General features: G+C 36.6%; 1 protein-coding gene across 2 annotated transcripts in view; it reads right to left on the reverse strand.

Moving 5' to 3' along the window:
• Positions 1 to 1,206: 1,206 nt before the first annotated feature.
• The window catches only part of LOC5568230 (androgen-induced gene 1 protein), a 65,686-nt gene continuing 41,956 nt past the window's right edge, over positions 1,207 to 24,936 (reverse strand). Inside the window, exons 1-3 of one of the 2 annotated variants that reach the window (XM_001657876.2) lie at positions 15,296 to 15,891; positions 1,912 to 2,132; positions 1,207 to 1,843 (exon numbers count right to left, since the gene is read on the reverse strand). In XM_001657876.2, the coding sequence (XP_001657926.1) occupies positions 1,501 to 1,843; positions 1,912 to 2,132; positions 15,296 to 15,493 (762 nt within the window). In that variant the 5' untranslated portion in view covers positions 15,494 to 15,891 and the 3' untranslated portion in view covers positions 1,207 to 1,500. Of the gene's footprint in view, positions 1,844 to 1,911; positions 2,133 to 15,295; positions 15,892 to 24,936 lie in introns of those variants that run through there. The other variant, XM_021845901.1, reaches the window with a different exon arrangement.

The raw sequence follows: 24,936 nt of genomic DNA on the forward strand, positions 1-24,936 counted from the left end.
TTGTACCCAAAATAAAATAGTCTAATCAGGTTATTACCAAAAACTATTCCGGCAAACTTTATGTTACAATTTTGTTGACGGAAAACTCCTATACCAAATGACTATGAATTGTTTTCTAAGTATTTATATGTTTTCCCACATTTTTTCACAAAACACGTGAGCCCTGCATGAGCACAACTGTAAGCGAGTTAGGTAATTCCATTGAACCTTTTTCGTACTAAACAGTGGCAAACAACCACCACACTCTACTCATTCATATAAATTGATAAATCGGCATTTAGAGCATACTTTAAAAATAATAATTTACTCAAAACATTTGCTTAGAGGTATTCAGTGAACACCATATGGCAAATTTCTTAGCCGGCAGTGTATCATCCATGCCATCAAAAGTATTAAATGCCACTTTTGTTGCATTTGTTTTATAGACAACTAGAAAAACTTATATTTGACTGAAAATAAACATTATTTGTTTATTCAGAACATGTTTGAAAAGAGTATATATTATGACATACATGTAACATGAATATAACATATTGAGACTGTTTATTTGTTGTACATGTCTAAAACAACCGAAATAAGACCAAACACATGTTTTAATAAACATAAGAAGACAAATATAAAACATAATATGGTTGAAACATAGTAAACATAATTAGAACATTCTCAGCAAAATGGTAGATTTGTATTGGAAAACAAATTATATGCCTTAGTAGGACATCTCCATTCAAGTTCAATATTGAAAGGTTTAACAAAACAAAATAGCGACATACGTGAGACATGACATGTTTCAAAAACTTTCTAGCAACCATTGTAGGACAAACTGTGTATTTTTAAATTTGGATTTATGTTTTCGGTGTTACTTGGGACCTTTTCGAAACTGAATTCATCTCATTATTAAGCATTTCTTAGTTATTGTAAACTAAAATTCTATCCGCTTCTTCGATATTTGTCAAAGTTGGTTACTTAGCTACATTTCAACGAAGTTACCAGTCTCTTTCGAATGTACTTTTTTCTGCAACATCACTTCTCATCAATTTCGGATGTAGAACAGATATCTGTCCCTCGATATACACACAACAAATTTTATACCGCGCCACGGAAAACAAGCAACACTGGTTATTCGGCCCCATCCGGCAGGCTTGCCAATTCATAATTTTCTAAAGAGGAAATCAAAGTAAAAGCATAAATAATCAAAACCAAAAACAGTACAGATAATAATTGTATTTATTGCAACTATTAGTTGGACAAATCACAGATGTTGGGTTAATCTAATGTTTCAAAAACATGCGAAATCATACACAACTAATACGAATCAGTAATGTTTCTCAGACGATGTTGGGGAAAAATGAATGTAACAGGTCCCTATTTGAAATCTATTTAACGAAAAATGAATAAAAAAAATCAATCGATCGAGAGAGTGAAGGCGCTGCTTCAGTCGCGTCCATGCATCAACAATAACTACACACGCTTGCACAAAGTTTTCAGCGAAAAAAAACCGCTCTATTTGGTCTTCTTACTGGGACCGGTGGCCGCCTTGAGCTGTTTCAACTCCTTGGTCCAGATCAGATTGTTGAAAAACTCCCCGAAGAGATACAGCCCGACCGAGAAGCCCAAGCTGACGACGAAGAACACGATACGCTGCGGCAGGTTCAGAACGTCCAGCACCGGATAGACCCAGATTCCGCCGTAGTGGCGGATGATGTGCAGCCACGTCAGGTAGCACGCCATGAAGATGCTCAGTCCGGCCAGGCCGGCCTTGCGCGATGGATACTTCCGGAAGCTGGTGCAGATCTCCAGGATCATGAAGATCACGATGTTGGTGTGCATCACATGGTTCAGCCAACTGTAGACAAGAATAGACGAATTCTGATTAGGATCCTGCTCAAAACTAAAAAAAGTTACTAAACTTACCCCGGGAACACGGCATCTAGTGCTTTGGGGAAGACCAGTTCACGGTCGATGGCCATCAGCGTCCAGAAGGTGACTCCCACGTTGAGGGCTACCGGGAAGGCAAACGCGGCCAGCATGTAGTCTTTGAGCTTTCGGATGAGGGGGGTCTTGCGTGGGGCCACTTCATTGGTACCGACGAAATCGTTGATCAGGCAAACGGTGAAGTAGATGGCTTGGAGGATCTGAAATCAAGGAATGAAAGGTTTTCGATTGATTTTTGTTTGCTGGACCTACAGTGACCCCACGCAGTTGAATCACCCACAATTTATGAATCAGCTGATTTCGAAAGACAAAATTATTATCAAACTTGTCACAAAACATCACAGAACTTTTTTTTACACATAGTTTCTTATCAGTAAAAATAATTCTGTGATGTTTTGTGACAAGTTTGATAATAATTTTGTCTCTTGAAGTCAGCTGATTCATAAATTGTGGGTGATTCAACTGCGTGGGGTGACTGTACTTCAAACACTGTTCTCGTTAATAAATCTTCGAGCTGTTTAGTAAAATACCTATAAGTAGATGAAAAACCCGAATTTAGTACTATACCATTTAATTCCACTAGAGTTTGTATCCTTTGACAGATACACGTATTTCGACCTCAACAGTAAGGCCTTGTCGTGTAGTCGAGTCTAGTACACGACACTAAAGACGGCCTTACAGTTGAGGTCGAAATACGCGTATCTGTCAAAAGGTACAAACTCTAATGGAATTAAATGGTATAGTACTAAATTAGGTTTTTTCATCTACTTACTGTTTTCGTTACCAAAATCTTTATTTTCTTTGTAACACAGCGGATTTTTTTTTGCCTCAAGCACCACAATACCGCTATTTATTTATTCATTATTAATTTTTTACTGCTAAATCCATTGCCGTTTTCAGAAGTATTATGACACGTCTAAGTTTTGAGATGTTGGCTGTTGAAAATAAATTATTTAATTATTTCAGACAACTGACATGCAAGTTTATTAGCTTGTGTGGCGTAATTTACTACAGAAGTCAAACTTTATTTGTTTAGGAATACTTATTAACAAAGTTCATAATTCTTTCGATGCTCAAACGTTATTTTATAATGTTTTAGAAAAGTTATGTTTTTTGTCATATAGAAGAAATGATGAAAATGATGATGAATGACTGAACTGCCGTGAATCGTAAAAACTGACATCTGTAAAAAGTAGGCATTGAGAAAATGGGCTGTGAAGTTTCCAAACTCGCTTTCCTTCCACACGAATATTTAAAAAATTGCAGAGGATTGGAACATGTTCCAATCCTAAGGCTGTGAACCGTTTCACCAGTTTGTTTAACTATTAGTTAAAATTTGACATTTCGATAGTTATTTTCCCCTCAAATGGTTAAATTGACGTCACGGTCGACCAATTTGAGCTTTGACAGTCGAGTAGTTATTTAAGAACACAGTTGACAGATGGTTAGTTATTCTCAAAATCACGGGAGCAGAAAATAACTTTCGAACTGTCAAGTTTAACCATGCTCCAGAGCAGGGTTATTTCTAACCGGAGGGGAAATAACTATCGAGCTGTAAAATTTTAACTAAAAGTTAAACGAACTGGTGAAACGGTTCACAGCCTAATAAAACTTTCACAATTTGCATTTCACTACTATATCTTTCCGAAAAGAAATGATCAAAACACGGTTCATTTTTGTGTTACACTGTGCGGAAAACTGTAGTGGGACTGATATGCGGTTATTTTTCATTATAGAACAATTTGACTTGCTATTTTTTGCTAATTTTTCCGAACAAATCTTGTTATCTCATTAGGGCAACTAAAAGAGCATTGGAAGATATGTTGAAAACTGAACTCAACTCAATTTTGACGAAAATGCAGATGGGACTGACTTACGATTCACCAGTGAAAGCATAATGAAAACATTGTTTTAAGGCTCAAGAATCCGTCATTCAATCATCAGAAATCTTCGAAAACTACCGGTTTTTTCGTTCAAATCCTCATGAAAATATATTATTTAAATTTAGATAGCAAGTTTAATGTAATGATAGATTTTCATGAATAGTGCTTCAATTGTGCGCGAAAAAATTGGTTTTGAAAATTTGAAAGATGATGATGGTTATTTTCCTCTTAATAAAAATGTAATCACGCCTTTTAAACCAAACTATATCCTATATAGTTTGTAGATAGATTATATAGGTATATATAGCTTACTCAGTAGCGCAACCAGGATTTGGCTGTAGGGGGGGTTTTGTGAACATGAAGATAATATGTTTTTGGGAAAATGAAACGAGTGTAAAAAAATTCGAAGAGAAAAATTGCAAAATAATGCTAGATTAACATTAAACAAAAAACTTAACACTATTTGCAAAATTAGGCTATTCTCTTGTACCTCGAACATACATTTTTAAATAGAGTTACAACGCTACTCAAAGGGAATCTGTTTTATCTAGTAAAAGTTTTCCGAAATACGTTTGTTAGTTACGGAAAAACCTTCTGGTTCCAAAGAACATTTCGTTCTTTACAAACATTATCTTAGATTCTACTTTTTAAATAGGGATGACAAAACTGGATTAAAATATTCTTATATCATTCAGATCTTCATTTTTCGTAGCTTGTTCGGAAGTTTTTCCAGGCTACATTTGGAGGCACGCACATACATTGCATTTGAAAATCACCCTTCGTCTGTTCTGTTCCTTACATACGTTTTCAAGTTTTTCAACGAACAGAATGATCTTTCAGCGCAAGTCGCAGTAAAAGCATTGCGACAATCATTAGCAGTTTGCCGAAGGTAAAATAGCATTCCAGATATTGAAGCATTTCCAGATTGTAGACGAATTTTTTTGGTTTTTAGCAACGGAACCATGAAGAGGAAAATAACCATCATCGTTTTACAAATATTCAAAACCAGTTTTTTTGCTCAAAATTTATGCGATGCTCGAGAAAATCTATCATTGCATTACACTGGATTGCAATGATAGATTTTCATGAAGATTTCTTTAAATTTAAACGAAAAAACAGCTTTTTCGTTTTTGATGATTGCTGATGATTGAATGATGGATTCTTGAGCCTTAATCTTCCCTAGGATTTTTATTTGTAATCATTAAAAACTAATGAATAGCTTATCCGGAAATTCACGTGCTCTTTGGAAGTCATAAAATTCGGCTAAATGCTGAGCCAACTGTTTTTTTTTCAAGATCGAATTTTGATGAAAAATGCATATTTTAAATCGGTTTCGATATGTTTGTTTGACAAACTTCACTTTAAAAACCTGTAGCTTATTTATCAGAAAAAGCGAGAAAATTTAGTCCTCCTCGAAGGTCTTCAAATAAGAAAGCCACAACTTAGAACAATATAATTGTTAACACAACTTACTGCTCCAGTTTTGTGGATTTTAGTATTAAATTTCATTAAACCCCCCCTTGGTTGCGCCACTGAGCTTACTCAATAATCGCATTGCTCGTTGAACAAGTGTATTCTAAATTCTATCGCTGATAAATATAGCAATTTGCACATGCAGTGTTGCGAAAGTTCTCTCAGGGATTCTCCGAAAATTTACCCAAGAGATTCTACTTATAATTCTTCTATCGATTTCTTCATTTGACACCTGTATTTTAGAACTCCAACCAATTTTGAAGAAGTTTAAAGAGTTACTGAGAATTCTTTCAGAAATTCTACGCAGTAACTCTTCCTACTTTTTTCCACGGGGTTTTCTTCCAAAATTACCCCAAATTTTTACAGGAATCGCTCCAGACATCACCCCAGGACTTTTTAGCTAATTTATTTAGTAGATATTCCAATAGATATTCCTCAAGGATTCTCAATAAATTCGTTCCGTATCTCTTAATGAAATTCCTCCAGTAATTTCTTACAGAGGTTTATCTTCATTTCAACCAATACTACAGCAGCAGACTCCTTCAAACATTTCGAGACCGGATTCTTTTAAAAGTTCTTCCAAGGTTTCCTCCAGTAATATCTCCAATTAAACCTAAAAATGACTTTTCAGAACAGTTCGAGAGATTCTGTTTCAGGGCTTTCTCCATAATATTATCCCAGGTTCGTTTGTTTATTTTTTCCAATAATTACCTATGCCAGAAATTTATCAAAAGAATCCTCCAAGACTTTCTCAACGGTTTATAAGTTTCTCAACAGATCCTTGCCAGAATTCATCAGGTGGAGTTACTTGTTGTTCGAAAGCTTTGTTTTCTTCGTCATGCACAGTTCGAACGAAACGTGTATATTTCTGAGACATTTAATGCACATAATTGGAGCGTGGAATATCATGGACGTTTACATGATATGTCATGTAATCTTCAATTATATCTCATAGAATCCAGCAGGGTCCTGTGTGATTACATGACATATAAAACATGTTAACATTATTTCAGACTTAAATTTACATGACGTCATGTTTACAGCGCATAAATGAAGTTTACATTACGTATAATCTTCATTATTTTTAGCTGTGTGAGTGCACACTTAAACGGTTTCGCCGAGAACCCAACAGCTGATATCTTTGATGATTCTCGGTAAAACTTTTACCGAAATCTCGGTAAACGTTTACCGAATCTCGGTAACGTTCGCCGGGATTTCGGCAAAAAATTCGGATTGCCGAAATCTCGTTAAAATAAGTACCGAGATTCGGCGTTGAAAATTACCGAATTCTCAGCTGTTGGGTTTTCGGCGAAAAATTTAACTGAGTTCGGTGAAATAAATTAAGTGTGTGGATTTCCAAAAAAGCCAATTGGGCACAAATTTGCATCAAAATTATGAATAATTTCCGACAAAAATCTTAGAAGTGTTATTATAGCCAAATCTGCCCGAATTTTCTTAGGCATCTTTATAAAACCTTATAAAATTACGCTTAAAGTATTCCCTGTTTTGACTCGTTTTCTTATTTGAGTGATCTTTTCACTTCTGCATGGGTCTTTTTTTTATCTCAAAAGTTGTAGGTAGTAAGGCACCGTTTTGTTTTTTTTTAAATAGTTCTATTTTTTCCATAAATTTTAGATAAACAGAACTTTTTGCATCAAAAGATGCGCTTCAATATACCAAGAAACTTCTACGAAGAAAAAATAAAATAGTGTGCAGACCCGATATTCCTTTAGAAATTTATCCAAGGATTCTCCTTCAATCCAGTAATAATTTATTTACGAAATTATGTTAGCTCATAACTGCAGCAGAAATTACTACAACCATTTTGTAGCTAGTTTTATTGAAATATCTCACAAAACTTCTGTTAAAATTCCATACAAAATATGCAGGTCTTTTTCGAGAGTAGTCAAGTATTTCACTAATAATTTTCTGAATTTCTGAGACTTTTCTTTTAAAATTCTGGTAGACTTGTCTCGAATAATTCAGGATAACGCTCAAAAAGCTATTGATAATCAGTTGGTGTAGCAGTTCGCGTCTACCAACAGTTATGACTTGGATTTATATTCATTGATTTCTCGCTTAACTCATGATTTCTCCCTAAAAGTCTTTGGTTCCCAAGTGGGTAGCTTGATTTTACTGTGCAAACGAATGGATTTACACGTGATTTAAAAAAGCCAACATGAAGCAAAGATGCTCCTCTATATCTCTTTCGGGACAGACCATATTTGAAGGATTATTTCAAAATTCACCTTATAAACATATCATCGGGAACTGAACCCACACTTCTTTGGTCAATGTAGCTAGTTGCTTTGCAACAATATACTCACGGTAATGAAGTCCAGATTATAGTTTTTAGTGTATCAACTTATGTAAGTCTCAAAATTCAAGACTTGGACAGTATTTTTTCAGTTAAAAGAAAGAAACAATATTTTTTGTATATGAGTGGCTAATCTAGATTCCAGAACTTCGTACATTGCTTAATAGTTTAGTAAAGTATTTCATAGTACTGAAAAAGGTTAAAGTTTCCCTGATTAAAACGCATTTCGTACATCAACATCATAAACAATATGTTGGCGAGTAATATCATGGGCTGGATACATCAATAATATGCCATTTAAAAGACTCTGCAGTTCAGAAGCAAACAGTAAGGTTTTCAGCTCTAGTTGTACAACTTCATAGATATTACAACAGATATTGAACCAGCATGCATTGTAGAACACCAAAATAGATTATCTCGTCAACATGGTATTGACAGATTATCAAATCAAGTAGAGATTAAAAAATAATGTCCATTGTTTTTAAGTCTATCTAAGCTTAAAAAAGCTTAAAATAAGAAGATCAGGAAAGTTTGCCTATTATTTCTCCAGTTTTGTGCCTTTGAAAACGCGAGTAGGGTCACAAGTCGGCCATTGTGACGGCCATCTTTGGATTTCGAGATGTTTCACCTTAAATGATTGACGTAATTTTTGAACGTTCCCCAAAAATTTTACTTAATCTTTGCTATAGGATGTTTAAAACATTAAATGTGATTCTCAATATATTTCAAATATGGACGTACAAAAAATAAAACGTTTTCAACCATGCTATGAGTTCTCTTTTTTATCACTTAACTTGATCAAAATACTAACAAAAAAAATTGGTAGTCCACAAAAAACATGCCGACACCAGCACAGTGTGCTGGTCCCACTATGTCCCTCCAGAAATCTTTGCTGTATGAATCAATTCACATTTGGTCTTCTTCATTTCAATGAATGAGTCTTTCACTTTCGATACGTATTTGTACATACCTAGAAAAAATCGAATAGTTGAAAAGTTGCTACAGATAAAACTTTTTCAATTCTTACAGTTTTTGTTTACATATTGTTTACCCTGAGCTGGTGTCTTCAAAACACGATGTAAACAAAAGCTGTTGTGCTTAATTACAAGAAGCAATGATAATTCAATAATTGAAATCAAAAAAGTTTAGTGATTCAATCATTTATTGCCTAAAAGAATCAACCAATGTCATGGGTGCCGAACAGCCCAATTCCCAAGCAACACACATGTTATAATTGATGCATATTACCTCTTATATGACAAAATATAGTCACTTAGTTAATATGCATCAATTATAACATGTGTGTTCCTTGGGTTGAGCTGGTTCGTCTCGAAAGATGCATTTAGAATGAAACATTAGACGAAAACGGTTTTCCACAAAGTTGTTTGTATTGCACAATGGTCGAAAAAAAACGAAGTTTGGCCAAAACTCGTTTTATCGCCTTAATCGATGAAATATGTAATCTGAATATGTTATTTGTCGTTTTTATTGTTTCAGAAGGAGTTATTCACATATTACGTAACTTTTTTTAAGTTTTTTTTTATTAGAAATGCAATAAAATTTGGCTGAAAGCACAAATTTTGTTGGTATTTTAACGAGTTTGATCAAAATATGTATGAAGAGTGGTTAAATATATTTTATATCAACTTTGTATGAAAAATATCGTCAAAATGTATGAAAATATTGAATTATTCAAAAAGCTCCAATTTGCAAATCAGCAAATTTCTGCAAAAAATTTAAACGTTTTTTGTAAGATCTAAGGATGCATTTTAAAGTGCAATATTCGAAATGGCGGCGACATGACGCGACAAGAGTTGTTTTTCATGTTCAAAATCATCAAAATTACTAAAGTGTAATATTGAACAGTATTAAAGCTTCAACCAAATATTTTTTTCCATCTTCATGCTCGATACAAGTGTTGAACCATAAGCTTTCAGATAGCGCGTAACTTTGGGAAAATATGGCATTACTTAAATATGCATTTTGTACTTTATTTTATTGTTACATTTTTCAATTTTTTGACTTCAGTCAGTTTGACGTCATAAAAGTCAAAGAAATTTAAATTTTAGTTAAATTTCAATTATGAATCATAATACTATAATACATAAGGCATATTTTAAAATGATAACAACCATAAAAATCTCAAAAAAGTGTTTGGGTAGTTTTGGCCGCTCCTTTATATGGAGCCCGACCATTGTGTATTGGTTAGGCCCATTGTTTGGTGTTATTGAAAATTAGGGTGGTCCACATTTTCATAGAAATGGGGTAACTAACATTCTTTTTTGTAGAAATTATAGTATACATGCTTCGGCAAAGTTGTAAACCATTTCATTTCAAGCAACTTTGCAAAAAAAAAAAATTGTATCTCTCAAATCGACCGATTTAGAGTTTTTTTTTCCTACGGTGACTTAGGGTGGTCCAGACAAAAGTGGTTTTCTGGCTCTAATGTTTTCAATTCAAAATGAGATAAGTAGTCTATGAAACACTTTTAGAGCTTTGAAATAATCGTAATTTGGTGAGTGTAGAAACTCGCTATATCCTTCTGTTTGGAGGTTATTGTTGTTTTCTTCAGAAAAACATGCCTACTTTGATCGTGAATATCTCTGATTTAGGCAAACATAAAAAAAATATTTTGACGGCATTCAAAAGACAAAATAAAATTGAACATTAAATTAAAAAAATCAGATGTGTTATTCCTGTAACTCCAATAAAATGCCTTGAAAAACAAAGGATTTTTATCACAACTTCAATAACTTTTGAATTAAAAAAGATACAGTCAACCCTCTATGAGTCGATATTGAAGGGACCATCGACTCATGGAAATATCGAATCATGCTATTGAAAGCCGTTTGAGGGGACCATCGTAGTAACCATGAAATTTGATTTTTAATATGGTTCCATGAGTCGATAACGAGTAATGGAACATCGACTCATGGAGGTTTAACTGTATCAACAATCTTTTTGCATGTAACTTTGCGTTTTCCTAAGTTTTAAAGGTCGTTCATAGACTACTTTAAGGAGAAGTTAATATTAGAAAAAACTAGAGTTGAAAAACTTTTTTTTCTTGGACCACCCTACGATAATTGGGGAAAAATGCTCTAGATTGGTCAAATTATCAGCTATAGAAAAACTTTTTTGGCAAAGTTGATCAAAATTTGACGTTCTACAACTTTGCCTGCGAGTATATACCATTATTTTTGCAAGTAAGAAAGTTGATTATATTATTTATGTAATATTGTGGACCCTAGTCTTAGATAACACCGAATAAAAGCTTACATTTTTATTAACAATTTTGTAGAAGATCGTTTTTGTCTAAAATTTTATTTTCATGCTCAAAATGCAAAATAATAAAAAAAAATACATACGATGATAATCTTTAAAATAGTTTTATTGCCCTATCTTTTTCATTCCAAATTTTTAGTAGGCTATGAACGACTTTTAGAACTGAAGAAAACGCAACAAAAAGATTGTAGATATCTATTTTAGTTCAAAAGTTATTGAAGTTTTTGTAATAAAAATCTTTGTTTTTCAAGACATTATTGTAGTTACAGGAATAACACATCTGTAATTTTTTGATATAATATACAATTTTATTTTGTCTTTTGAATGCCGTTAAGAGATATTTTTTATATTTGCCCCAATCTGAGATATTCACAATCAAAGTAGGTATGTTTTTTTTTCGAGAAAAACAACAATAATTTCCAAACGGAAGGATATAGCTCACTCACCAAATTACGCATTTTTCAAAGCTCTAAAAGTGATTCATGGACTATTTTGATTGGATATTTGAGCTTGAGCTTGAGCTTGAGCTTGATTGGCCGCCCGTGGATGCTACTCCAGTATCGCCAGATCAGCTGCAAGGAACACAAGGAACCAACCGAATAACTGCTTGGGACTAACAGGCTGGTGATCTTCTATTTTTAGCGACAATGGTGCCTGCCACGTCAGAATGCAGACCAATGTGGGGAAGGGGGAGAAATTGATGATGCATTATACTGGCACCCACGTAGACCGTATATACCACTGCATCTACGCCAGTTCATGTGGGAGTGTATGGATTGGGGCAAAGGCATGGCGGAGAGGTTTGCTTTTGTGGTTAGCAGACTGCCTATGTATCAGGCGTAAGGAAAGGCATGCGCGTGGAAGAATGGAAGCGTTAGGGAAACGGTTTCTTGTCCGTCTCTGGTTCTAGCGTTTGCTATGAACGAATAGTTTGAGTGTGATAGATTTAGAATGGAAGATAGAAGCAAGTGAGAGATATACAACTACAAAGTACGAGGAAAGGGACGGGCCTGGGATTGAACCCATGACCAACCCCGTCTCTATTTTGATGGGATATTTGAATTAAAAACACTAGAGCCAAAATACCAGTTTTCTCTGGACTTGCTGGGGTTGCTTGAAATCAAATGGTCTACCTACAACTTTGCTGAAGCATACTTACTTTACTTTTGCTGGCTCTATGTCTTTCAAGACATGACCTGCGCCACAATATTACGCCAACTAACTCGGTCCATGGCTGCTAACCTCCAATTTCTCGATCGCCCCACACTTCCAAGATCCTGCTCCACTTGGTCAAACCACCTGCTCGTTGCGCTTCCCTTCGTCTTGTACCGGCCGGATTTCAGGTGAACACCATTTTTGCGGGATTGTTGTCCGGCGTTGTCACAACGTGTCCCGTCATCGTACCCTTCCAGCTTTGGCGACTTTCTGGATACTGGGTTCACCATACAGTTGCGCAAGCTAGTGGTTCATTCTTCTCCTCCATACGCCGTTCTCACATACTCCGCCGAAGATCGTCCTAAGCACACGTCGTTCAAAAACTCCTAGCGGTTGCAGGTCCTCTTCGAGCATTGTCCACGTCTCATGCCCGTAGAGGACTACCGGTCTTATCAGCGTCTTGTAAATGGTACATTTAGTACGGATGTGAAATTTACCAGACCGCATGGTCTTGTGGAGTCCTTAGTAAGCATGACTTACGGCAATGATACGTCTTCGAATTTCTCTGCTGCAGTTGTTATCCGACGTTATCAAGTAGACAAATTCGTCCACCACCTCGAACTCGTCCCCGTCGATCATCATGCTTCGACCAATGCGAGCTATATCGCGCTCGGTTCCTCCAGCCGGCAGATATTTCGTCTTCGACGTATTTACCTTCAATCCAACCCGATCTGCTTCATGTTTCAGCCTGATATACTGTTCAGAAACCACCTGAAACGTTCTTCCGACAATGTCCACGTCGTCAGCAAAGCAGATGAACTGGCTGAATTTATTGAAGATCGTGCCCCGCATGTTGAAGCCCGCCAGTTTCATAACACCTTTTAGAGCAATATTGAACAGGAGGCAGGAAAGACCATCGGCTTGTAGATTCCTTTGCGTGTTTCAAACGGGTCCGATAATGCACCCGATATCTTCACACAGCACTATACATTATCCATCGTTGCTTTGATTAGTCTAGTCAGTTTCCCGGGAAAACCATTCTCGGCCATAATCTTCCATAGCTCTTCGCGGTCGATGGTATCATAGGCCGCTTTGAAATCGATGAATAGGTGGTGCGTAGGGACTTGATATTCGTGACCATTTTGGAGGATCTACCGCAACATAAAGATTTTGTCTGTCGTCGATCGCCCGTCCACAAAACCGGCTAGATTACTTCCCACAAATCTGCTTGCTAGTAGCGATAGACGGCGGAAGATGATATGAGAAAGCACTTTATAGGCTGCGTTAAGAATGGTGATCGCTCGATACTTCTCACATTCTAACTTGTCACCCTTTTTGTATATTGGGTATATTATTCCCTCCTTCCACTCCTCCGGTAGCTGTTCTGTATCCCAGATCCTGGCTATCAATCGGTGCAGACAAGTGGCCAACATGTCCAGGCCCATTTTAATAAGTTCCGCTCCAATACCATCCTTTCCAGCTGGTTTGTTGTTCTTGAACTGTTTGATAGCATCCTTAACTTCACCTATTGTGTAAGTTGGCACGTCTCCCTTATCCGCCGTACTGATGAAGTCATTCCTCCTGCTGTCTTGATCTTCCTTCTCTGCGCCGTTTAGGTGTTCATCGTAGTGCTGCTTCCACCTTTCAATCACCTCACGTTCGTCCGTCAAGATACCTCCATCCTTATCCCGGCACATTTCGGCTCGCGGCACAAAGACTTTGCTGGATGCATTGAGTTTCTTGTACAACTTACGTGTTTCTTGAGAACGATACAGCTGCTCCATCTCTTCGCACTCCAACTCTTCCAGGCGGCGGTTTTATCCCGGAATAGATGGGTTTGCTGTCTTCGCTTCTGTTTGTATCGTTCCACGTTTTGACGGGTGCCTTGCAGCAGCATCATCGCCCGCGCTGCATTCTTCTCGTCCAAAACCGTCTGACACTCCTCGTCGAACCAACCGTTCCGTCGATTTCCTTACACGAACCCAATGGCACCTTCCGCTGCGTTGGTCATGGCTGCTTTGAGACTACTCCAGCAGTGCTCAAGAGGGGCTTCGGTGAGCTCTCCCTCTTCCGACAACGTTGCTTCAAGGCTTTGCGCGTAATCAGTTGTGACTTCGGGTAGCTTTAGTAGTTCCAGATTGTACCGTGGCGGGCGTCGGTACCGAATGTTGTTGCTGAAGCATGTATACTATAATTTCTGCAAATAAGAATGTTAGTCACACTATTTCTAACCAATACAAACAACTTTGTGGAAAACCGTTTTCGTTTTATGTTTCATTCCAAATCTCAAAATGCATCTTTCCGCGTAACACCTTTGGTCCCAAAGCCATCTAGGAAGACAAAAATGATAGTGCCTAAACCGTCAATATTAGATACATGGTGTCTTCGGCAAAGTTTCTCCATATTTTTTAGTGATGTGAAATTAGACTAAGGGCCGATTTCTTCACCTTCGCTTAAGCCGTAAACCACGTTTACCCATCGGATTAAACCAGGTTTAAGGCCTAAGCGGTGGTGAAGAAACCGCTTATAATACGAATACAGTAATTAGACTTATACGAATACAGGCGAATACAGATACGACGTGCTACACACGTAGATACCAATTACTATTAAGACGTTATCATAAGTTAAGCGAGATTTGTACTGTAATTAAAAAAAATCCATTAGAATTTCCTACTGGAGTACAAACTGTTTGTTTTGTCTTGGTGTTTCGTCAGACAGATTTTAGTGGATGACTGTATTACTCAATCTTACGATCATCGGCTACATATTAACAACGTTCGGGCAGGTGGTTCTTAGGGTTAATTAATGTCAATGGTTGTTGAAGTGATTAGCAATGTTTGTGGATTGTTTAATCTCAAGCACTCATCATTGCTTTAAAAAGCTAACGTCTATGGTTCAAAACTTATGAATAATTATTCTATCATCTCAAGAAAAAAAACTTGAATGCCCAAGATGACTTTCAAAAATTCTCATTCATGCAATGATTCCGATAAATCTCCGAAAATATACCTTACATTGACATCATCCAATGTTATTTAATTTCTGCTCCGGCATCGAAAGGGTTTGTTTGTGTTTTCCCATGTAGCGCCCGTTGTTATGCAACGCCGCTTTTCCAACATACACGCGTCCCTTTTACCTATATCCACACTGACTGGTGGCACCAACCAACAACGATGAATGATGCAAATTTCACTCCGATTTCTAACTCAAGCTGACCTATTTTTTCGCACACCATATCGGCTATACTTACCGCATCCCAGACGGTAAGATATTTCAATTTTCCACCAAATTCGCCACCGGGTCGTTTCATCTCCGGAGGGAAGTGCACATAGGTGAAATCGTAATAGATCCCGTAGGAGAATTGTACCACCAAGATGAAGTGCATCAGGGTTCGCAGGGCGCCGTAGATGCCCTGGTTGTATCCGTCATTGCTCTTCTGCTTGGCCATTACTTCGAGTATTGACAGCGAATTGATAGACAGAACTCCTAGATTAATCGACTATTGACACCGATACAGCACTTCAATCTACAATGCACTCTCGAGACTATACAACCGCTCTGGCTGATATCAAACCAGGATTTGAACTCGCGACGTGAACTTTACGGAGATGATAGTAGCGAACGCGCACTAACTGTTATTAATGTTTAATGAGATACCAGTTAGTGTTGCTCGGTGGAACACTTTTTTTTGCGTTATTTGTACTTTGGAACCTCTTGACGAGAGAGGAGGTATTTGATAGCGAAGCGAGATATAGAACTGAGGTGGTACAATAAAAATGAAACACACATCAGCGATAGGAGGCACAAGCACAGCGTACGCAAGCAGACAACAAACCGGAATGATATACGAGAAAGAGGACGCTAGTACCAACACTATACCATAAGGTAGTTCTATGGTGACAGTTCTCTTGTTGATGTCGCTCACATGAACTGAAGGAGCAAAATAAAACATAGGAGAATTGTCTAGGGTGGTTGAGCGATGGACGGAGTATTGGAAGTTGGATTTTAAAGGAGAATTGTATTCCAAAGTTAGTAAAATTAATTTTAAAAATCATTTTTTTTTCTGAATACGTTTGTCAGTTTTTATGCGAAAATTATTTTAACCAAATAACAATCATACAGCCTCTTCAGCAATATTCCATCACTTTCATTTAAATTTAAGTGAAATTTCAATATAGAATTTAGGAAGTTCGACTTAACGGGGGTTTGGGTTCAAATTAACGGGAGTGCATGGTATATTATTAAAACATGTTGTTTTTTAATATATCCGTCATTATTCAAACAACTCCGTTGCTTAACAAGATTTAAAGAATCTACTGGTATTGCTTCGTAATAGTTTTCAATATTTGATTTCACAGAGTCTCTGAACACATTTGCAGAAGAGTTAAAATATTATCCCCATCTGTTCCTGTTCGAGATGAACCTCTGTGACCAGTTTTCTTTGATCTTTTCCTGTGTCCTTGCATTTCATTCTACTCCATTACTATTCAGAATTAATGAAGTAGTTGTTATTTATAGAATTATCATTCTTTACCATGTTGCATAGAGCCTCCTTAGAGGAATAAACCGCTATTTAGAACTTTTGGAGAAAACAGTTTGTCACCATTAAACTCTCAGCGCACCAGATCGGCCACTAAGCTGGTTGAATGATACTGATTTCGACCATGCATCGGTATTCTAGCGTATCAAATGTATCAATGGACGTGAAAAAAAATCCGTTGAATTCAAGAATTTACAGTTTTTTTTAATAAGTAGTAAATTGCATATTTGCTGCATTAATTACGTGCTGTCTTTACTGACCACCGAAAAGCTCTCGTCGATTGCTTCAAGCCCAACATGCAATCATTGACGGTAACAGTAGGATCCACAATCAAGGAGTACGAAAACATCAAACGTTGGTACACTACTGAAAGCTGGTGAGATCGTTTTTTATACTCAATATTATAATTTTTATTTTTATTTTTGTATCGACCTTATATACTTTTATTTCAAAAATCATGTTTATTTTTTACCCAAGTGTGTTTAAATTTTTGTGAAATAGTATGTGGTCCCTATAGAGCGAGAAAAGTCTGCACGGTGGGCCAGGACATTTTAATTTTGGTATTATATCGCTGATATTCGGCAAATATTAATGCTGACAAGAAAATACCTGAATAAATTTAATTGCTTCCAAGATGCTTTTCAATATTGGCTGTTGAAGCGCTTAGATTAGATTAGATTACTCATAGGACCATAACTTATAACTATTAACAAGAACAGATACACCAAGACTACAACATGGTAGATCTTTTAGACATATCGTATATTATTCACATATTCAAGGATATTTACTTCTTCATGTGGAGGTTCTGGACATCGGAATGCTGGATTCATAGTAATATGGAGTATTTTTTACAGTCGGTCTTATGATAAATTCAATAATTACGATGTGGAGGTTTCCCGATATGAGCGCAGTGGTCACAGAATAATTAAACCGATGTACAGGTCGGACTCGATTATCCGGAATTTTGGACTCGATTATCCGGAATATGTTTTTTGATATTCTTGCTTTGCAGTTTTTTTCGCATAAATTTGAGACAATTTAGTATTGCAATGTATAATATGAATGGCTTAGCAATTTTGGACGTATGTAGGAAAATGGGGTTTGAAAAAGGGTTTTTTTCATGTCTTCTTCTTTCTGGCGTTACGTCCCAACTGGGACAGAGCCTGCTTCTCAGCTTAGTGTTCTTATGAGCACTTCCACAGTTATTAACAGAGAGCTTACTGTGCCAAGGACCATTTTGCATGCGTATATCGTGTGGCAAGTACGAAGATACTCTATACCCTGGGAAGTCGAGAAAATTTCCAACCCGAAAAGATCCTCGACCGGTGGGATTCTAACCCACGACCCTCAGCTTGGTCTTGCTGAAAAGCTGCGCGTTTACCGCTACGGCTATCTGGGCCCCCAGATTCATGTATGCTGGTCAAAAAACATTTTTTCTTCTAAATACTCCTACTGCTCTTAGAAATATTTTCTGGCTACGCCACTGCATCATATAAATTTACATTTAACATTTTAGTTATTTTATCGCAAATTCTAAATTTTCACTAAATTTTCACTTAGTGATTCGATTATCCGGAGGATTCGATTATCCGGAGTGAAAAAAAATCGATACTCCGGATAATCAAGTCCGACCTGTATTCAAAATATGTTGGTTGAACCAAGGTTTGAACAATAAATCATGATGCGCATAGAAATTTATGAGCACATATGTTATGAATACCTCAAAATTTAAAATATTCGTAAGTAAACTTTCCGATAAATAACTAGACTGTAAAGATTTGCACGAAAGTGTAGAAAAATTGCATAAGTATAGACCGTAATTCATCGTTACTTGTCATAAATCACGAATCTATTAACTTTTTGTACGAACATATTTCGTTTCCAAATATTTTCTTTACCATTAATGTGATTTTTACCCTAATTGACCCAGAGATGCTCAGGAATAACTTTGTCCACAATGCTCCAAATCTATGATGTCCCATCACTCATGAAATTTACAATTTGAAATTTATATGTCAGCTCCGTAGTCTACGGATTAATAACTGTGAAAGAGCTCGTAGAACACTAAGCTACAAAGCATACTAGGTCTTATTAGGGGCATAATGCCAAGAGAAAGAAAAGGATTGCTTCATAAGCACAAAAAAATCTTCTGCTGGGAGGAGCCACTGCGACAAGTATTTCAACACTATTGAAAATAATGAAAATTACTGCTGACGTGATTCACAGTATGACTGTATGGCATATGATGTAAAATTGTAAAAGATAAAACGACACAAAAAGGTGTACTTGTGTATCGAACAAAAATGTAATTTTAAATGCTATAGGACACGAAAACGATGATACTATGATAGACATTTTCCGAATCAGGCGCTACGGTATTTAAAATGTGGCACAAATTTACGTCATTTGACTCGCTTCTTCTATGTGCATCCAAAAGACATAAAATTACATGTTTTTTAGGAGTGTGTAGCCTACGGGTTAATAACTGTGAAAGAGCTCGTAGAACACTCAGCTGAGATGCAAGCTTGGAGTCATTAGAGACGTGAAAGTTTAAGGTTGCTTCATAAAAAAACTTCTGTTCGGAAGAACCACTGCGACGAGTATTTCTATATCTACTGCTAGGTTGAAAATTGAAGCTCTTTCCCTATACGGGGGAACGGAAAAGTCTGGCCAAAGACCACGGTCCATACAAATTGTCTGGTCGGAAAACCTCAAAGGAAGGGATAGGGAGTGGTGTATTGATGCAAAAAAAAATACCCAGTGGTTTATGGTCAGCCCCTAAAATGTTATCAGATGTTCTGCTTATTATTTGCTTACAAATTATTCACACGATTCCTTCAGAATTTATTCAAGGATTCTTCCAAATAGTCATCAAAGAATAATACCTACACGATTTTCTTCTAAGATTCTTCAAAAAAATCCTTCTCATATTCCATTATGTTCACTTCCGAAATATCACTTGGAATTTATCTAGCGATAGTTCAAGATTTTTTTTTTCGATTTTTTAACAACGACTACCAAATGCCACTGCAAACAGCTCAAACATGTTTTAAAGGATTCCTCAAGCATTTCTTTTGGAATTCATTCTACACTAGGAAACAATACAGGAATTCTTCCAAATTGATTGCTTCAACAATTGCACTAGATTTTTTTTTTCAAGATTGTTTAAATTGTGAAATCAAACTCGAGCGATAAACCGCCATAATAAAGCTAGTTATATTATAAACTTGCATGACTTCATCTAAAAGCAAGTTTTCGATACGTCAAGTTTTTTTTAAGGGAATCATTCGTACATTCCTGAAATTTCTCCAAAAATTTCACGTGGAATTATTTTAAGGATTCCTGCAAAACTATGCTAGTCTTGTTTTACTACTTCAACCAAGAATCCCTGACAATACCTCTAAGCATTGCTTCAAAGATTCCCTTAAACATTTCTATTGTATTTCTTCTTCAATTCCTGTACAACAATATTTTGTGATTATACTACAAGTTCACATCAGAAGTTTTTTTGTTTGGATTTCTTCAGTGAATTTACAAGGAATTCATCATCAAAGTAATTTTAATTGATAAATATATATTTTTATTCGATTCTTTCAGGGCTTATACCAGCCATTATTTTCAGGAATTGTTTCTACGATTTATGCTGAAAACTTTCTAGGAATTTTTCTATTAGCTTTACTAAGTTCTTCTCAATTAGTTTTTTTTAATCCCGGAAGCATTAAAAAGAAATATTCGCAAAAAAATCTTCGAAAATTATTAGAACAGGTGAAGTTAGGGTTTGTTCGCAAATTTCATAACGCAAAAAATGGCTATTTTTGACACTCAATTTATCCCGCGTAACGTTTTTTGCATGATTTCTTTTTAAATTTTTTGTGAGCCGTAACATTACGAGGACACACACCCACCCCCTTCAGCATTATGAGATTTGTGAATAAGCCCTAAGTCGTTAGTAAAATTTCCTTTGAACATTCCAGGAAGGATTCCAGGAATCATTAAAAGACTTCCAGGTGAAGTATTCAAAGTAATTCTCGAAATCGTTAAAGGAACTTACTTAAAATCTCTCAACATTTTCAAAAGTTGTCGTTTTCATGGTTATATCGATGTTCCTTTGGATCGCAATTGTATTGGTTTTATGTTCGGTAACTCGATGCCTTCCTAACTCGATGGTCCCTTCAAAATCGGGTTAGGGAGGTTCGACGGTAAGTGGATACAAATTATACATTTGTATTGAGATTATTTTTTTGCAAGCATTAAAAAAAAAACAATGTCTAGAAACATTTAATGGAATCTATTACATATAACAACCTTGTGGTAACTCATGTAACTCAGATGAGAAAATATCGTACAAAATACTTGCACTTAGGAAGTCTGTCACATATGGAGTCCTCTGATAATTAACTCGAAGTATACGATTTGACAGATAACTTTGAATTATTCAAACAATCTATGTTGGGAATCAAAATCAAACTTTCTTGCCGAACACTATTGATTACTTTATCTGTGTCTGATACAGCAGAACCGGTTGTACTACTTTTCCCCGAATGTAGGTTCCCCGAACGCGAATTCCCCGAAAAGTTTATGTCACTCATAATGATCATAACTTCATACATTTCAAGGTGGTCAACTAAACGGTCATGTGATATGTACCCTTCTGTATTTGATTAGCAGTTCTTTAGAGTTTCACTGACCTCGACATTTTTGGCAATATGAGTTTAGTCGATAATGAGCAATATCTCCTTCTTTTGATAGCTCATCATGCTTCCCTGTTGCTGAAAACTATTCTTACACATTTGGAACTGTATCTCTTCTTGGGAAAATGGATCATTCGGAGAACTGGCATTCGGGGAAAAGTAGCGCAATCAGCCAAACCACTTGAGTAGCCCTCAGATTGGAACGACTTAAATGATGAGTGGTCAATCAAATGATTTTGATTGATGTGAATTACCTGATGTTTTGTTTTGTAATGGATCATTAAAATAACCAAAACGGCCGCTATGGAAAGCATAGATAGCGCCACCGTAGCCTTGTGTGTTTGACAGAACAGCAATGCTGTCATAATGTTAAATCCCATATACAGTGGCGCCTTTGTTTTGATGCGTTGAGCACTGACAAAAACTACATTCAATGATCAATTGTCCAATGCACGGTGACGGCACAGTGCTGGAACCGTGAAATTGCAAGGTACTATGCCACTTACTCAAATTGAGCTAACATGCTAAGGTTTGATTTTTGGGTTGTTTTGCTCTTTGCTCTCTGAAAAAAATAGAAGGAGCAAATGAATTAGGGAGAGAAAAATAATTCAAAATGAGTTAAACAATATTCAAATATGGGTTTTGGGGAAGCCGAAAAAATTTTCAATCCGAAAAGATTTTCGACAGGTGTATTTCTAACCCACAACCCTCAGCATGATCTTGCTGAATGGTTGCGTGTTTACCGCTACGGCTATCTGGGCCCCGAACGATAAGCTATAAATAGCTATTGTGTAACCGGTTCCGCATTCCGTTGCCGTTCCGCTATCATTGCGTTTGGCCTTAACGCTTTCAAACCGCTCAGCAATTTTTTTGGGCTTTTCAATATTTTGCTTTCCTAGAGCTGTGTTGCGTGTAATCAATGCACGATGGGTCTTTTCTTAGGTGAAGTATGTAAATGCTTTTCTAGGAGCTGTCCATAAAATACATAGGCAAAATTTGGAACATCCCTAATCTCCCTACTTGACTTTTGCACATACAAAATTTTAATATTTTTATTCTGTGCTTACAACAATTTTATTTTATTTTTAGGCCGCGAACTTGGGCGAGATTCCTAAACAAATCAACTGGTTCTGATTTTCAGATACAAGAAAACAATCAGCTGTGGAAGAGCTAGTTGCATATGTTAATACTCGTACATCAGTGCCCCACAGTAGAACTGACCGATTGGTACGTCAATCACTTTCCTGTGCAGAAGCAGAGAGGGGCTTCGATCGCTGCCTGAAAGTGGTTTTGCTAGTGGGAAGAACTGGTTGAAAGTTACGGTTTGTAGATCTAAAAATTGGGCTAATGGAATTTAAATTTTAAATTTTGTGTGTTTACTGGACAGCTTTTTTTGGAAATATTGTAACATCAAAAGTTTATCGAAACATAGATATGCGCCCAAGTGACAATTGGACCAAAACTAATGACCCTGTCTATGCCTAAATTTCTTGTTTCATTGCCGATTAAATCATGAAGCTGGCCCGTTTTAATTAAATCGAATTATTTGAGGAAAATTATTTTGATTTTGCATGAACTAGCACTTCCAGAAAACATGTTCACATCACCCCCGAGGAAAAACAAATCATCCAGACTGATCCAGCCAGCTTCTCACTTTGCGATTGGCATAAACAAACCATAACTCGCTTGATGATAACCACACGCTTTGGAATTTGCTATTTTCGTGGATTGACTACAAGCTTCGTTTGCAGATTGTTTTTATTATTGTTTGCATTTGAGTGTTTGTTTGCAATAACTACCACAGATTGCACTTCGTTCTTTCGTACACTCGATAGGATAGATAAATTCCCAGCTGGTTATGAATGAACGACTTGATCCGGGGCGAATTCGATTCTACGCTTGGATTGATTTGCTTAACTTGGTTGATGTTGATCTTTCTCGTTTGCATAGGTTTACTACAAATTCCACTGGTTTTAGGAGCACGTAAAGAAAATTTTATCTAAATGGAAAAATTACGTAAATGAAATTATCTTTACGGTCATAGAATTATCATTCACGAAACGCGACGCGAGACATAGAATTATCGTCTTCGAAATTTAGTTTGCATGAGATTTCGTAAATTGATATCTTCTTCTTCTTATTCTTCTTCTTGGCATTAACGTTCTCACTGGGACAGAGCCTGCGTCTCAGCTCAATGTTCTTATAAGCACATCCACAGTTATTAACTGAGAGCTTTTTTTTTGCCAAAGTTGCCATTTTTGCATTCGTATATCGTGTGGCAGGTACGATGATACTCTATGCCCAGGGAAGTCAAGGAAATTTCCATCACGAAAAGATGCTGGACCAACCGGAAATCGAACCCAGACACCATCAGCATGGCTTTGTTTTGTAGCCGCGGACTCTAAACACTTGGTTAAGGCCGCACGGGACGTCATCATAATCACCCTATCCATTTCAAGAAGCAAATCCCAAGAACCACCCCATATATCGATGCGAAAATGTATCATTATGATTCTATATATGTAGTGCACAACCTGATAAATTTTCAGCTTCATCGGTTCACTAAAACTCGAGATTTGCTTCCACAAAGTTTTGATGATTATTGTTAGAGTGAGACGAAAGATAGGGAAAATAACACGGTCTCCCGTGTCCCCTTAAGGAAGGCCCAGATTGGTATCGAAATAACTACAAACAACCTTGAAGTCAAGAAGTCTTGTTTTAAGTTTACTTGAAGACAAGACATTAACTGTGTTTTACGTCAGCTACGAACTCCATGGGACACAGGCCTCCATGCCGTAATCAGTGATCTCTCGAAGACATGTTCATACAAAGTGAAAATATATTCGGTCAACTCTTGAGTTCAACGACTGTCTTAAGTTATACAAGAACTTCTTTGAATATATGCCTTTTGGATCATTAATAACAAAGTTGGTACCTATACGGTTTTATTCAATCATACATTATCACTATTCAGACTTCAGACTTACAAGATATACAAGCGTAACCAGTGATCTTTTTGAAGGTTTTAACAAGATTGACACCTATACGGGCTTATCCAATTAAAATCTAAAAGTTTGTTATCTCCCAGATGTTTCCATGATTTAGGTTTAAGTATAATTCTAAAACAGTCACAAGAACAAAACGTACTGCGTTTCCTTAAGATGAATTGAGTTACGGTCTCTACACACGAAGCTCCTGTATGTCATGAACTAAGCAAGAGCAAGGTGGTCTGTTTCAATGTTCACAGCTCGTTTCAGTTTCCGTCGTATGACGCACATATTGCCCGTCTTCCGGTCGCACTCATGTAGCAATCGTTTCACGCTATATCCTTACTTTAAATAGGTCAGCATAATATAATGCCATCTTGAAACCATAATGTATATATTTTCCACCTCACGTGCTATGCTTCACATGACAATACTGGCGGAACTATGCGAAGGGGTGAAACAAACTGACTGACTCCGGATGAAGGACACTTTAATTGTATCTATATTGGAGCTGGTCGATGTGGCGCCTTCTTTCGATTTCATGTCGACGGTTTATCCTCTAGATTCTCTAGAGTAGCTCTAGTCACCATCCGTATAGTTTTTGGACCATTCATTTCTGTTGAGCCTGATACAGTACTATAATAAACGAAAGTGATAAAACATCGATTCT

The sequence above is a fragment of the Aedes aegypti genome, chromosome 2 (assembly GCF_002204515.2).
Source record: "Aedes aegypti strain LVP_AGWG chromosome 2, AaegL5.0 Primary Assembly, whole genome shotgun sequence".
NCBI classification, from domain to species: Eukaryota; Metazoa; Arthropoda; class Insecta; order Diptera; family Culicidae; genus Aedes; species Aedes aegypti.